Genomic DNA, 13,034 nt, shown 5'->3' on the forward strand with positions numbered 1-13,034 from the left:
AACCCCGGCGCAAAAATCCCCCGTTACTTCCTGGAGGAGGCAGAGCTTTTTGCTGTAGCTCTGCCTCCAGGTTAGTCAATCAGCTCTGATCGCCGCCTCTCCCCGTCCCTCTCAGTGAAAGAAGGCTGAGAGGGGCGGGGAGAGGCGCTGATTTGACTGTACTGGAGGCAGAGCTACAACCCAAAGCTCTGCCTCCCCGGGCAGCAAAATCCACCACTTTGAAAGTCGTGGATTTTTGCCCCGGGACTTCGGAGGGTTACAGACCTCGTTTTGCCGCGGGGATGCAGTGATTCATCTTAGCTGATATGGCAGGAGAGGAATGGCAAATAAAAAGCCCTATTTTTAATGGCTTCAGTCTCTCTAAGGGCTCTGCCTCTGACACAGGAGACCTGGGTTTGAATCTCTGCTCTTCCTGTTCAGTAAGCCCAGGCTGTTCAGCGAGTAGACCTTAGGCAAAACTCCCGAACACTGCTACTGCCTATAGAGCGCATCCTAGTGGCTGCAGCTCTGGTGCTTTGAGTCCACCAGAAGAAAAGTGCGATATAAATGTCCTTTAGTCTTGTCTTTCTGGTTCTGCTCTACACTACATATTGATCACTCTTGATCAATACCATTTGAAATGAGTTAGGGCTTCGACGGGGTGGGGTAGGCCTTCTTGAAGAGGTGAGATTTTGAGGACCTGTTTAAAGGTGCTGAAACCGGGGGCAACCCTGATGGGCAGTGTGGGAGAGTTCCACAGGATGGGGCAGCTCGATTGAAGTCCTGTAGTCATGCGTGGGAGTGCGAGATACGTGGGCTGGTTGGGAGACGGTCGTTCGATCCGTCAGGTATGAGCGCAAATGCACTGAAAATTGCACAGGCCAGCAATTGCGATTCGAGGGGAAAACAAATCACACCACTGGAAAATACAGCACTGCAATTTACATGTTATACGTGGGGCTGTTGTGGGCTGTACAAAAGCTGCGATCTGATTTTCATATTGAATCTCACCCTAGTGAGAAATTGCCCTAAACCATCATGAAGCCAACACCTTCGATGGAGTCCCCTATCACCAACCCTAAAAACAACAAAGCCTTTGTTTGAATTTCTGTAGTGCAGCCTATCAAACAGGTTTCCATTGTCTTTGATTCTTGAAGAAAGATGCTGTATGATTGTATACAGATCAACTGGTGTGGCAGCATTCCAGGAAAAATCAGCGCTGTTTGAAGGCATGCTGTGGCCCTGCTTCCAAACCTGCCCGGGCTCACACGGTTTGTAAACTGACACTGCTTCTTAGGACATTATTCTTCTTCTTACATTCCACGTCCTTACCTGTGTGCGAAGGAACCTTACTATTTTGTTTCTGTTGTTCGTAAAGCTTGGCCTGCCTCTTGTTACCCCTCTGCAGGTACCAAGCATGGAACAGGTACTGGCATCTAAAGTGGAAGTCTACCTTTGTTGAAAAATAAGCAATCTCATCAGGTCATATATACATATTAAAGCGGACCCAAACCAAACATTTTTTTATTTCAAAGTATATAGTTGACTCTGACACATACAAAGATAAATATACACTCCTTCAAGCCTATGAGCATTTCAGTGCATGCTTTTCACCCTTCTCTTTTCATAACTTGGGTTATACAGGTGGCAGCCATTAGCAATTCCTCCTTTGCCAGACACCACCTACTCCACCAGTTTGCCAGATTCTGTCCCGGCAATATGAAAGGAAGGGAGGGGTTCCTCCAATAAATGTAAAATATTTTATATTTGTCATCATGCAGCTGAAAAAAGGCTGCTGTTTATTATTATAATTTAGAAAATAGACTTCATTTCTGAAATCTTGTATTTTTAATTTGGGTCCACTTTAATAGGAATAATATTACAGGTTATTTCTAACTGTCCTCCTAATCCTCTGCCTCTATACTTTTAGACTTAACGCCTGAACAAGCATGCAGATTGGATATTTGACTTTAAAGAGACACTTAAGCCGTTGCCAGCTAGTTTCGTTTTGGCCGACAGGCCCATCAGGACTGGCCACGTGTAGCTTTTTCCGCATTCCCGACTGTAATTAGCGCTATTGCGGGCCGCAACGCGTACAAAAATATGCGTTGCCGCATTACGAACGCATAGATAATGACAGTATTTGTATTTGGATATGCGGTCCTGGTAGTTTGCTGGTAGTTTGCGGTCTGTGAACCTCATTGCATTGTGGGACATAATGGCTTTTTTCAACTGCCAAGCAAGCAGTATCTCCCTCTGTGCATAGAACTCTAAGTAGATAAACAATCTGTACAGATCACCTGGCAGAACTAAAGCATTGGCCAAATTTCAGAGTATAAATCAGGGAAATGAAAGATTTTGCATTAGGGAAACACTGAATAGATCTATAAATGAATATTGTAAAGGGAAAAAAAAGCTATTTTATTTATTATTTTCACTACAGTTCCTCTGTATATTAAATTAGTTATTGAAAGTATATTAACCTTGCTGTGGAAGCCAGTCTTTCAGTCCAACAGGGGCCACAGAAAGTCAAAGAAGTTGGCCTTCGGCACTGTGAGTACTGCCGGTGATTTGTTCTGGTTGGTTGAGACTTCTGGTTAGTGGAGTTCCTGATAACCGGGACTCTACTGTAGTTTGTTGTATGTGTTTGTTTGTTTATCACAGTCTCGTTATTTTGGTTTGATTTATTGTAATGTTTAAGTTATATTGGTCTTTATGACTTGTCATTGGGCAGTTCCATAAAAGCCACGTGTAGATATGGAGTGTAATAAATTGCACGTGGAGATGAATGTGCTGATACACCTGATTCTATGTAATCTTATCACTCGTTGCACCATGTGATCAGTGCTAAAACATCTGATTGTTTTTAGTTGCCTTATAAAAAATGATTACTAGTGACCTTAGACATAAGGTGGTAGGTGATCTCTGGAAGATAATCTATTTACGTATTCTTCCTACATTCAGCATGCTTGTATACCTAGTAATGTACCTCATGAAAGGATGACTGTAAAAAGGCCAGATTGGGTAACCATCCTACATCTGCTGCCACTGCAGAGCAGCTAATTTGTAAACACAGGATGTTAACCATATGTCTGCTTCCATGAAAGCAGGAAATGGACACGCCGCAGACTTATGGCCGGATTTGTATTCGCTGTGACAAATGTTTTTCTTTAAAGATTATTATGCTGTTGTATATCCTTTAGAGCAGAGATTAAGCTCTGAGTTTAAGTCCACTGGAAGACTCTGTGACATGCTGTGACAGATGGGCACAGATCATGATAAGTAATAATAACCAGAGAGGCTAGGTTGACCCTTATAGTGTCCAGGTGGTAATGGACTCTGGCCTTTTCCTTTTTTTTTATGTTTCCTATCCACACAATCATTATTTTTGTGGCATGATGGGGAGCACTGTTTACAGAGATGGACAGCAGCTCAATGTGATTGATTCCAACCTAACCTTACGCTGAGTTCCCAAGAGTGCCTTCCTGAAATGGTATAAAAGACCAAGCAACAGTTGCAGGGATGGTTAACCGCAGTCCTGGGTGAATTGGTCACATGTGTACTGTGAAGCTCTACATAGAGCAAAACACACGAGAAGCAAATGCTCACTCCCAGCCAGCAATCTGCCATTTTATATCATCCACAAACGGCCAGTCAGCCAATCAACACACCTGTGTCTGCAGTACCAAATCTAGCAGGAATTGCATAAGTTCAGCAACATTCAGAGAGAGTTTGGTCAGACAAAATCGTAGTCTGTCACTAGCAGGGGGTAAAGTGTGCCGGTACACTCTCATTGTACCCCCCCAAACCCTAACCACTTACCAATTCTGCATACTGGAAGCTGCAAAAAAGGAATTAAAAAACACATGCACTGGTGCACATGGCAGACGTTGGCCCCGAGCCCTGCCACTGCGCGCTGTCAGGGTATACTTTTTTCACTATGGAGTCTTTGTCTTGCTTATTCTGCTTGATCTGATTTGTATAACTTATTACCATGTTTGTTGCCAATGTAATGCATTTATCTATTTATACTTGTTACAACTTGACTCCTTGTGATTGATTGGTGTAATGCTCACTAACTGTGATGTCTGCTAAGCAGGCTATTTATTGTAATCATTTTTGACATGTAAAACTGTGTTGCTATTATTTGATATTTTGAATACATACTTTTTGCATTTATATCTGTGCTGGAGTGCGAGTCAATTTTGTATATACAGTATTATGGTATTTTAGGGCCATTTATGTGCCCTTTTTACAGACTTGGCACCCATTGATCAATTTATATGATTAATTTAAGGCTTTTTGCTTAATTAGGGGGTGCAAACCTTTTTTTGTAAATATTGTATCTGTGGTCAACTGGGCTCTGTATTAGGGCTCTGTATCAGGGCTCTGTGGTCAGTTGATCTCTGTATCTTGGCTCTGTGGTCAGTTGGGCTCTGTGGTCATTTGGTCTATATCATGGCTCTGTGGTCAGTTGGTCTCTGTATGATGGGTCTTTGGTCAGTTGGTCTCTGTATCAGGGCTCTGTGGTCAGTTGGTCTCTGTATCAGGGCTCTGTGGTCAGTTGATCTTTGTATCTTGGCTCTGTGGTCAGTTGGTCTCTGTATCGTGGCTCTGTGGTCAGTTGATCTCTCTGTATCTTGGCTCTGTGGTCAGTTGGTCTCTGTATCATGGCTCTGTGGTCAGTTGATCTCTCTGCATCTTGGCTCTGTGGTCAGTTGGTCTCTGTATCATGGCTCTGTGGTCAGTTGATCTCTCTGTATCAGGGCTCTGTGGTCAGTTGGTCTCTGTATCAGGGCTCTGTGGTCAGTTGATCTTTGTATCTTGGCTCTGTGGTCAGTTGGTCTCTGTATCATGGTTCTGTGGTCAGTTGGTCTCTCTGTATCTTGGCTCTGTGGTCAGTTGGTCCCTGTATTATGGCTCTGTGGACAGTGGGTCTCTGTATCATGGCTCTGTGCACAGTTGGTCTCTATCATTGGTCTCTGGTCAGTTAGTCTCTGTATCATGACTCTCTGGTCAGTTAGTCTCTGTATCATGGTTCCGTGGTCAGCTGGGCTCTGTATTATGGTCCTGTGGTCAGCTTGGCTCTGTATTATGGCCCTGTGGACAGTGGGTCTCTGTATCATGGCTCTGTGCACAGTTGGTCTATGTATCATGGGTCTCTGGTCAGTTGGTCTCTATCATGGTTCCGTGGTCAGCTGGGCTCTGTATTTTGGCCCTGTGGTCAGCTGGGCTCTGTATTTTGGCCCTGTGGTCAGCTGGGCTCTGTATTATGGCCCTGTGGTCAGCTGGGCTCTGTATTATGGCCCTGTGGTCAGCTGGGCTCTGTATTATGGCCCTGTGGTCAGCTGGGCTCTGTATTATGGCCCTGTGGTCAGCTGGGCTCTGTATTATGGCCCTGTGGTCAGCTGGGCTCTGTATTATGGCCCTGTGGTCAGCTGGGCTCTGTATTATGGCCCTGTGGTCAGCTGGGCTCTGTATTATGGCCCTGTGGTCAGCTGGGCTCTGTATTATGGCCCTGTGGTCAGCTGGGCTCTGTATTATGGCCCTGTGGTCAGCTGGGCTCTGTATTATGGCCCTGTGGTCAGCTGGGCTCTGTATTATGGCCCTGTGGTCAGCTGGGCTCTGTATTATGGCCCTGTGGTCTGCTGGGCTCTGTATTATGGCCCTGTGGTCTGCTGGGCTCTGTATTATGGCCCTGTGGTCTGCTGGGCTCTGTATTATGGCCCTGTTGTCAGCTGGGCACTGTATTATGGCCCTGTGATCAACTGGGCTCTGTATTATTGCCCTGTGATCAACTGGGCTCTGTATTATTGCCCTGTGATCAGCTGGGCTCTGTATTATAGCCCTGTGGTCAGCTGGGCTCTATATTATGGCCCTGTGGTCAGCTGGGCTCTATATTATGATTCTGTGGTCAGTTGGTCTTAATTTGTGGTTCTGTGGCCAGATGGTCCTGTGTCATGGTTCTGTAGTCAGTTGGTCTCTGATTCATGGTCCTGTGGTCAGTCAATTAATGTATCATATTTCTGTGGTCAGTTCATAGTGCATAATCCAGTGGTTACTTTGGAGGAGAAATATAGATTTCCAGCAATTAGAGAATTATCCACTTTTACAGTAAAGAGCCCTTACCTAATTAGTCCTTCAGGCCCCTTTTACCCTTAATCAGTTGGTGTGCGTTAGTATGCGTTAGTGCGAGTTTTTTCCATAGCAGTGCGTTGGGAAGAAGATTTCTGTTAAAAAGCATTAAAGGGAACCTGTACTGAGTACAATTATTTAAAATAAACACATGAGGTAACTTCAAATGAACATTAAATAGTTACCTTGCCATCAGTTCCTCTCAGAAACTCACCATTTTCTTCTGACAATGATCCCTTCCAGTTCTGACAACATTTTGTCAGAACTGAAATTTATCAGTTGCTGTCACTTATAGCTGAGTAGACAACTGATGTGCCCGGTAATGTCCATGTTTTCCTATGGCTCAAGTGGGCGATGTTACAGTTTAACAGTGTGCTGACCAGAAAGCTGTTATGGGGTAATGGCCATTTTCAAAATGGAGGACGGAGAATTCTCTTGATCACAGTGGACAAACAGGACGTGGGAGAGGAGAAAGCGATTGAGGAGTAGACTACACAGGAATTAAGTAGACTTGTGTATGCTTATTTTGACTTTTAATTTTCAGCTTAGGTTTTCTTTAAGTGTAAAAGAGGCCATAGGAAAACATGGGCATTACTTTGAAAATCCGTTTTCTTTCAGTTATAACTGAGAGCAACTGATTAAGTGTAAGGGCCCTTTGAAAAGTACTGCAGAACACGTGTTAGTACTGTATTATGTAATAACACTTCTTCATCATGTGCTTAGTTTCTGTGAGCTCTATGTGTGACACCTTCAACACACACGACATAGAAGCAGAAACAGATTTACTACGAAGTCCAGGACTTCGTAGTAAAATGAAGGAAACACTGAGTCACGTTCTGTAGGTAGTACCATTTATTAATGTTTATTACTTGGCCTTTTTTTCATCAGGTCATGTTTTCCTTTTCCATGATGCTAATGTCCTGTTGATTTAGTAAATCTACAGTATATGATATAGTGACGATTGCAGCATGGGGCATTGAGTCACACAGATGCTCCGCAATCACATTAGGTCCTTCCTTCACTCTTGCAATCATGTCACCTGCTTTAGTCAGCAGCTGTACCGGTGTAATAGGGCAGAATGGCTCACATCACATGCTTTATTATTGCCTATTACTCATTACTGGATAGTGTTGTCATACCTACAGTGATATCGCCATCTGCCACTGGCTGACATGATGTTTGCTCAGGGAAATGACCCTTGTACTCTGTTCACTGACTGCCTACTGTCTCTCTCTCTCCTTTCCTGAAAGCGATGTGTACACATATTGATTGGATACTGTGCCTAGCACTACTGATAGCAGCCAATGATGTCATTTTTCTGATGCATCCCTGTCATTGTCTTTGTCAAGTTAAAGTTTTTAAAGGGCCAAACAACTGTAAGGGTCTTTTTCCACTAGGTCAATTGTTCCGAAACTTTTCTGGGTCAAGGCACCCTTGATGACTAGGAAATTATTTTCAAGGCATCCATTGGCAAAAATAATTGCCTAAATGCATGCTTGCTTGCCATTTTACACACTGTCCTGTGCCCCCCCCCCTCTTTCCTCCTTTGTGTCCCCGTTTGCCCCCTGTGTCCTCCTTCATCCCCCTTTGTATTCCCATTTGTCCCATGTCCTCCTCCATCCCCCTTTGTGTTCCGGTGTCCTCGTTTGTCCCGTGTCCTGCTTCATACCCCTTTGTGTCCCTCTGTGCCCTTGTTTGTCACGTTTCCTCCTTCATCCACCTCTGTGTCCTGGTGTGTCTTCCGACCCTCGTTGCGTCCCTGGTTGTCCCATGTCCTCTTTCAGTACCCTTTGTTTCGTCATGTGTCCTCCTACATCCCACTTTGTGTTCCTATGTCTCCATTTGTGCCTGTGTCCTCCTTCACCCCCTCATGTCCAACTGTGTCCTTGTTTGTCCTGTGTCCTCCTCCGTCCCTCTTTGTGTCCCCGTGTCCACATTTGTCCCATCTGTCCTCCATGTCCCCCTTTGTGTTCTCCTTTGTCCTCCTTCGTTTCCCTGTTTGTCCCCCTTCGTTTCCCTGTTTGTCCCCTGTGTCCTCCTCCACTCCACCCCATGTAGAGTCAAAAGCAGCAGAAGCTGATTGCGTCTCTCACCTGATCCTGGGAGTCTCTCTCCTCTCCCTCACTCTTTCCCCTAGTGCAGGTTGCGTGTAATGACACGATCAGGAAAAGCTGGCACTAGGGGAAGCGTGAGGGAGAGGAGAAGCTGCTGATTGCCGCAGGTGCCCTCGGATCTGGTGAAAGACATGATCGCGCCACCCCTGGGAAGTGCTTGTGGTGCACCAGGGTGCGTGTCACCCAGTTTGAGAACCTCTGCATAAAGATATAACATTTCACATATGGTTTTCCTGCATGGGAATTTTCACATTTTTATGCAAATTTTACTGCAAATTTGTATATGCGTCTAACAGTCATAAGGACCTGTTCCCACTAGGAGCTGTGGCCGTTTCTGACTCGGCTGCGGCTCCCGTTCTGCTGCATAGCCGCAGCCCAAATCGCTAAGCAGTGCCATGCATGGCTATAGGGATTCGGCTGCGTGCTGCATACATCTGCTGCATGCCATCCAGATTTGCTCTGCAGTGTGATCTGGATGCCACTCAGAGGAAGAGATGGGCAGGTTTTCCCCAACCTCTCGTATGTGGAAAGGCTGCAGATTCAGGCTCAGTGGAAATAGGCCCATGGCCCTATTAAACCTTATGTGAGTCATTGGTAGTTGTAATGCATGTTAATTTTCTCTGTAAAGCAGTTTTAGAGCAACATTGTAGAGACTAGTGCAGAACATTTGTGTCTGGCCTGACAGAGCTTCAGTTGTTTTGGGGGCTTAATTCGCTATAGGCAAGGAACCACTTTAACCCAAGATTGAACTTCATCCCAGTTAGTAGTCGATACCCCCTTTCCCACAGGAAATCATTACCTTTTCTTAAATAGATCGTGAGAAATGTCTGTGTGGCTGATATTGTGGTGACACTTCCCACAGTGTGATACCAGGGCCAGTTTCCTGTCTGTGATCTTCATTGCATTGCGGGCGATAATGGCTGTTGACAACTGCCAAGCAAGCAGTATCTCCCACTGTGCATAAATATTAAGATAAAACACCTTTGCCTATCACATCGCAAGTGGGTGTGTTTATAGATAAGGACATTTGGTGCTGTCCATTCCACCCCTCTTTTTTCATGTCTACTAACAGTAAAGATGATGACTTGCAGGCTCACTGTAGATCAACAACCCAAACAAATTACAAGATAAATATTAGAGCTTGGTGTATTTGCCTTCTTAAAACGGAAGGAAATGTGCGATAATTCAGCTATACATGAACATTTGTGGTTACCCACAATGCACTACTACTGAATATGCAAATTATCCCTTTTCACCCTTGGTAAGCCAAGCAAGCATCCAGAACCACTGGTGTATAGCAAGCCTATAGCTTTAAATTTTACACAGCCATATCAAACCCACATGTAGACAGCCTGTTTCAGACTTTTGGTCCTCATCAGTACATATAGACTTGCTATGCACCAGCGGTTCTGGATGCTTGCTTGGCTTACCAAGAGCGAAAAGGGATAATTTGCATATTAAGTAGTAGTGCATTGTGGGTAATCACAAATGTTCACGTATAGCTGAATTATTGCAGATTTCTTTCTGTTTTAAGAAGGCAAATACACCTTCAGTAGGAGGGCTTTTTGGTCCCTTTTATCCCCCTATACATTCCTAGTAGTTTGGGTCACCCTGAGCTGCTTGGTTACTCTATGATAAATATAAATTTTCTCTTTTAAACTTCACATACACACCGGTTTCTCTTACAGAGTACATACAGAAACTAGAATGCACTCGTACAGTGATCTGGCCTTTTTGAAAGCAGTACTGCAGTTCACACGTTTCTGTCCATTAAAGAGGAGCTGTCAGCCATACTATCTCAGAAAAAAAACACGTATATTAGAAGATGAATATTTGCTCTACTTACATAACATATGTATTGCACTGTCCACATTTTGATTTCAGTGAGTTTTATATTGTTAATAAAGAGAATTCTGTTTGTCAGTTGCCATTGTGGAATCCCTGTGTTTGAAGCCAATCCTGATGTAATTTCCTTCCTTACTCTGTTTCCTCTCATCGTTCTTATTTAGTATGCTTGCATGGCTTCCTCCCAGTCTTCAAAAACTCCCACACAGTTCTGCAGTAAGGTCACAAATCATTGTGTGGTTTTGCAGACTTGGTTTATTTGTATGGGTTAGCGATGTCCGGTTCATGAGTGATTGGTTCATTTGAGCCGGTTCTTTCCTGTGAGTCGAGTGATCCGACTCATCACACTGAACCGAATCGGTTTAGTGGATGATTCAGGAACTGCAGCTGCACTGAGTCCTTTTCCACTGCAAAACCTATTTTGAAGTGCATTTTGTGTGCGTTTTTTTTTTTTATGCGTTTGCATTTTTGACCAATTTTGATGTGCATTTTTTATGCGTTTGCATTTTTCTGATTGGCAAGTGTCATGATTTTTGAAAATAAATACTAGTGGTTAAATCAGAACAAAACGCAAAGCGTTTTTCATGCGTTCCTATACTTTACATTGAAAAGCAAAACGCATCATAATCGCACAGACATGCGTTTGCGTTTTTTCTTTTTTTAAACGGAACACAGCAGTGGAAAAGGCCACCCAGGATTATTATTCTAAACAGGCTGCACTTAAGGCCCCGTTCACACTGCATGCTTTGCCGTCTGGATTTCAGCAATGCGTGCAGGAGGCAGATACGCACGACATCAGTTCTAGTATGGATTAGATTTCAGCTGAGTTACCATCTCAGCTTCTCAGCACAAGAAATATTGGCCAATCAGAGAGGAAAAGAGGTGTGTGTGTGTGGGGGGGGGGGGGGGGGAGATAAACAGGAGTGAAAGAAACTTCAGCCAATCAGGCTGCATTAGTTGTCTGAGGTGAAAAGGGGAGGAAAGTAAGCATGAAAAAAAAAAAAACAGCACGAACTGCAACTTCTCTTTTGCGGCAGATGTACCAAATAAGAGGTAAATTGTAGTCTACTGAGTAGAAAAGGGTGATTTTTTAACTTTTGGATTGCCTGGTTAGCATCCTTATTACTTGTTTACCAGATAAAAATCTAGAATTGATTTTTGATTTTATGTCTAACAGTTACACTTTCCTAACAGTTACTCTTTAAGTTTTTTTTTATTTTTTTGTTCTACTTACAGATCTACCTTCACCTCAGAAATTACACCATCCCAAATGAGCAACGTTACATTATCCGGATCCTCTTTATTGTGCCTATCTACTCTTTTGACTCGTGGCTCAGCCTCTTACTGATAGGCAATGAACAGTACTATGTGTATTTTGATTCCGTACGGGATTGTTATGAAGGTGAGAAAACTATACTTTTGCCTATGGTAGACCTGGAATCTGCAGCCTGTTGCATTAGATTAGTCCAGGCATGTCCAAAGTCCAACCCGGGGGCCAAATGCCGCCCGCCCAGCTTTTTCTAGTGGCCCCTGAAGCTCTATGCAGTTTTTAATTCTAAGTGGCCTACAGACCGTAGCTGTGGTGCTGCACTAGGGGCCATCTTTTATTGCCACTCTGCCTCCCCCTTGGCTCACCTGTAGGTTATCAACCGCCACTATACCACCAGCAGCAGTAGCAGCCACTGATTAGCAGCTGCCACTATGCTAGCAACAGTAACAACCACTGATTAGCTGCCACTGTGTCAATAGCACTATGCCTGTATACTGAATGGGACATGCTAACTATACATGGTATAGGGGTTATTTCCTGTTTAAAATGTTTTATTTGACAAAATTTCACAGGCGCAGTATACCTAACAGTAATCGGCAAAAAATTGTGTTCAATTTCGCTAGGGCCCCCTAGCACTCTCAAGAACAGGGATATGGCCCTTGGCCTAAAAAGTTTGGGCACCCCTGGATTAGTAAGATGGCGTACGCTGGAGTCCCTACACATTTTTATAGCATAACTATTTACGCAAATAAATACTTACCAGTGATCACTTATGTTCTCCGGCCTGTACTAAATTATGTTCTTTGTCAAATGTAGGAGAAGCACAAAACTGGCACTAAATGCAGCAGGGATGGGTTAACACCACATTGGGCTTACCTGAAGCGTGCTCCAATACAAGTCCACAGATTCCAGCAAAGAAGGAGAGAAGATGGGCACAGCTGCATAAAATACCCTTTATTGTGGCTTGGTAGACACAATGGTTACAACAGTGGGGGGGAAAGATGTCTGACAGCTGTTTTGCAGAGATTAACCCTGCTTCATCAGTCTCTGGTCTCTGATGAAGCCGGGTTAATCTCCGTGAAACAGCTGTCAGACATCTTCTTTTTCCCCCACTGCTGTAACCATTGTTTCTACCCAGCCACAATAAAGGGTATTTTATGCAGCTGTGCCCATCTTCTCTCCTTCTTTGCTGGATCATCCTTTGTGTAGCAGAATCTTACTTTCTAGTTGTCAAATGAGTTCCAGAGCCAATAGCATAACACATGACCTCTCCCACCATGGCAGTCATTTCTTCAATCTCCTCCCCTCATGCCACCGCTATAGGACCATTCCCACCAAAACTTCCAGACATAGGAACACCTTTTCCCAGGCAGTCCTCCTGAACTCAAGCCCCCTCCCCAACAAAACCTCTCAGACTCCCCCACCAGCACCTAACCAGCTTATTGCACACACGTCTACTTCCTATATGCATGTCCTTAAAGGGAACCTAAAGTAAAAATTTAAACTAAAGTTAAAAAAAAAAGTATTACTTACCTGGGGACTCTACCAGCCTCCTGCAGCCACCCTGTGCCCACGTCCTCATGGAACATCCTCCGGCCCCCCGCAGTTAGTAAATTTAAGTTGCGTTCTGCACATAGGATGCTCCCGGTGGCGGGAGCGTGATCAAGGACGTGGGCGGGGACTGGCTCTGT

The 13,034-nt window shown here is 44.3% G+C and overlaps 1 protein-coding gene across 3 annotated transcripts in view; it reads left to right on the plus strand.

Annotated features, from left to right (window-relative positions):
• TMEM184A (transmembrane protein 184A) overlaps positions 1 to 13,034 on the plus strand; it is an 89,922-nt gene that overhangs the window by 60,796 nt on the left and 16,092 nt on the right. For all 3 annotated transcript variants that reach the window (XM_068246766.1, XM_068246767.1, XM_068246765.1), the window contains exon 3: positions 11,310 to 11,475. In XM_068246766.1, coding sequence (XP_068102867.1) covers positions 11,310 to 11,475 — 166 coding nt within the window. The remainder of the gene's footprint in view (positions 1 to 11,309; positions 11,476 to 13,034) is intronic.

The sequence above is a fragment of the Hyperolius riggenbachi genome, chromosome 7 (assembly GCF_040937935.1).
Source record: "Hyperolius riggenbachi isolate aHypRig1 chromosome 7, aHypRig1.pri, whole genome shotgun sequence".
Taxonomy (NCBI): Eukaryota; Metazoa; Chordata; class Amphibia; order Anura; family Hyperoliidae; genus Hyperolius; species Hyperolius riggenbachi.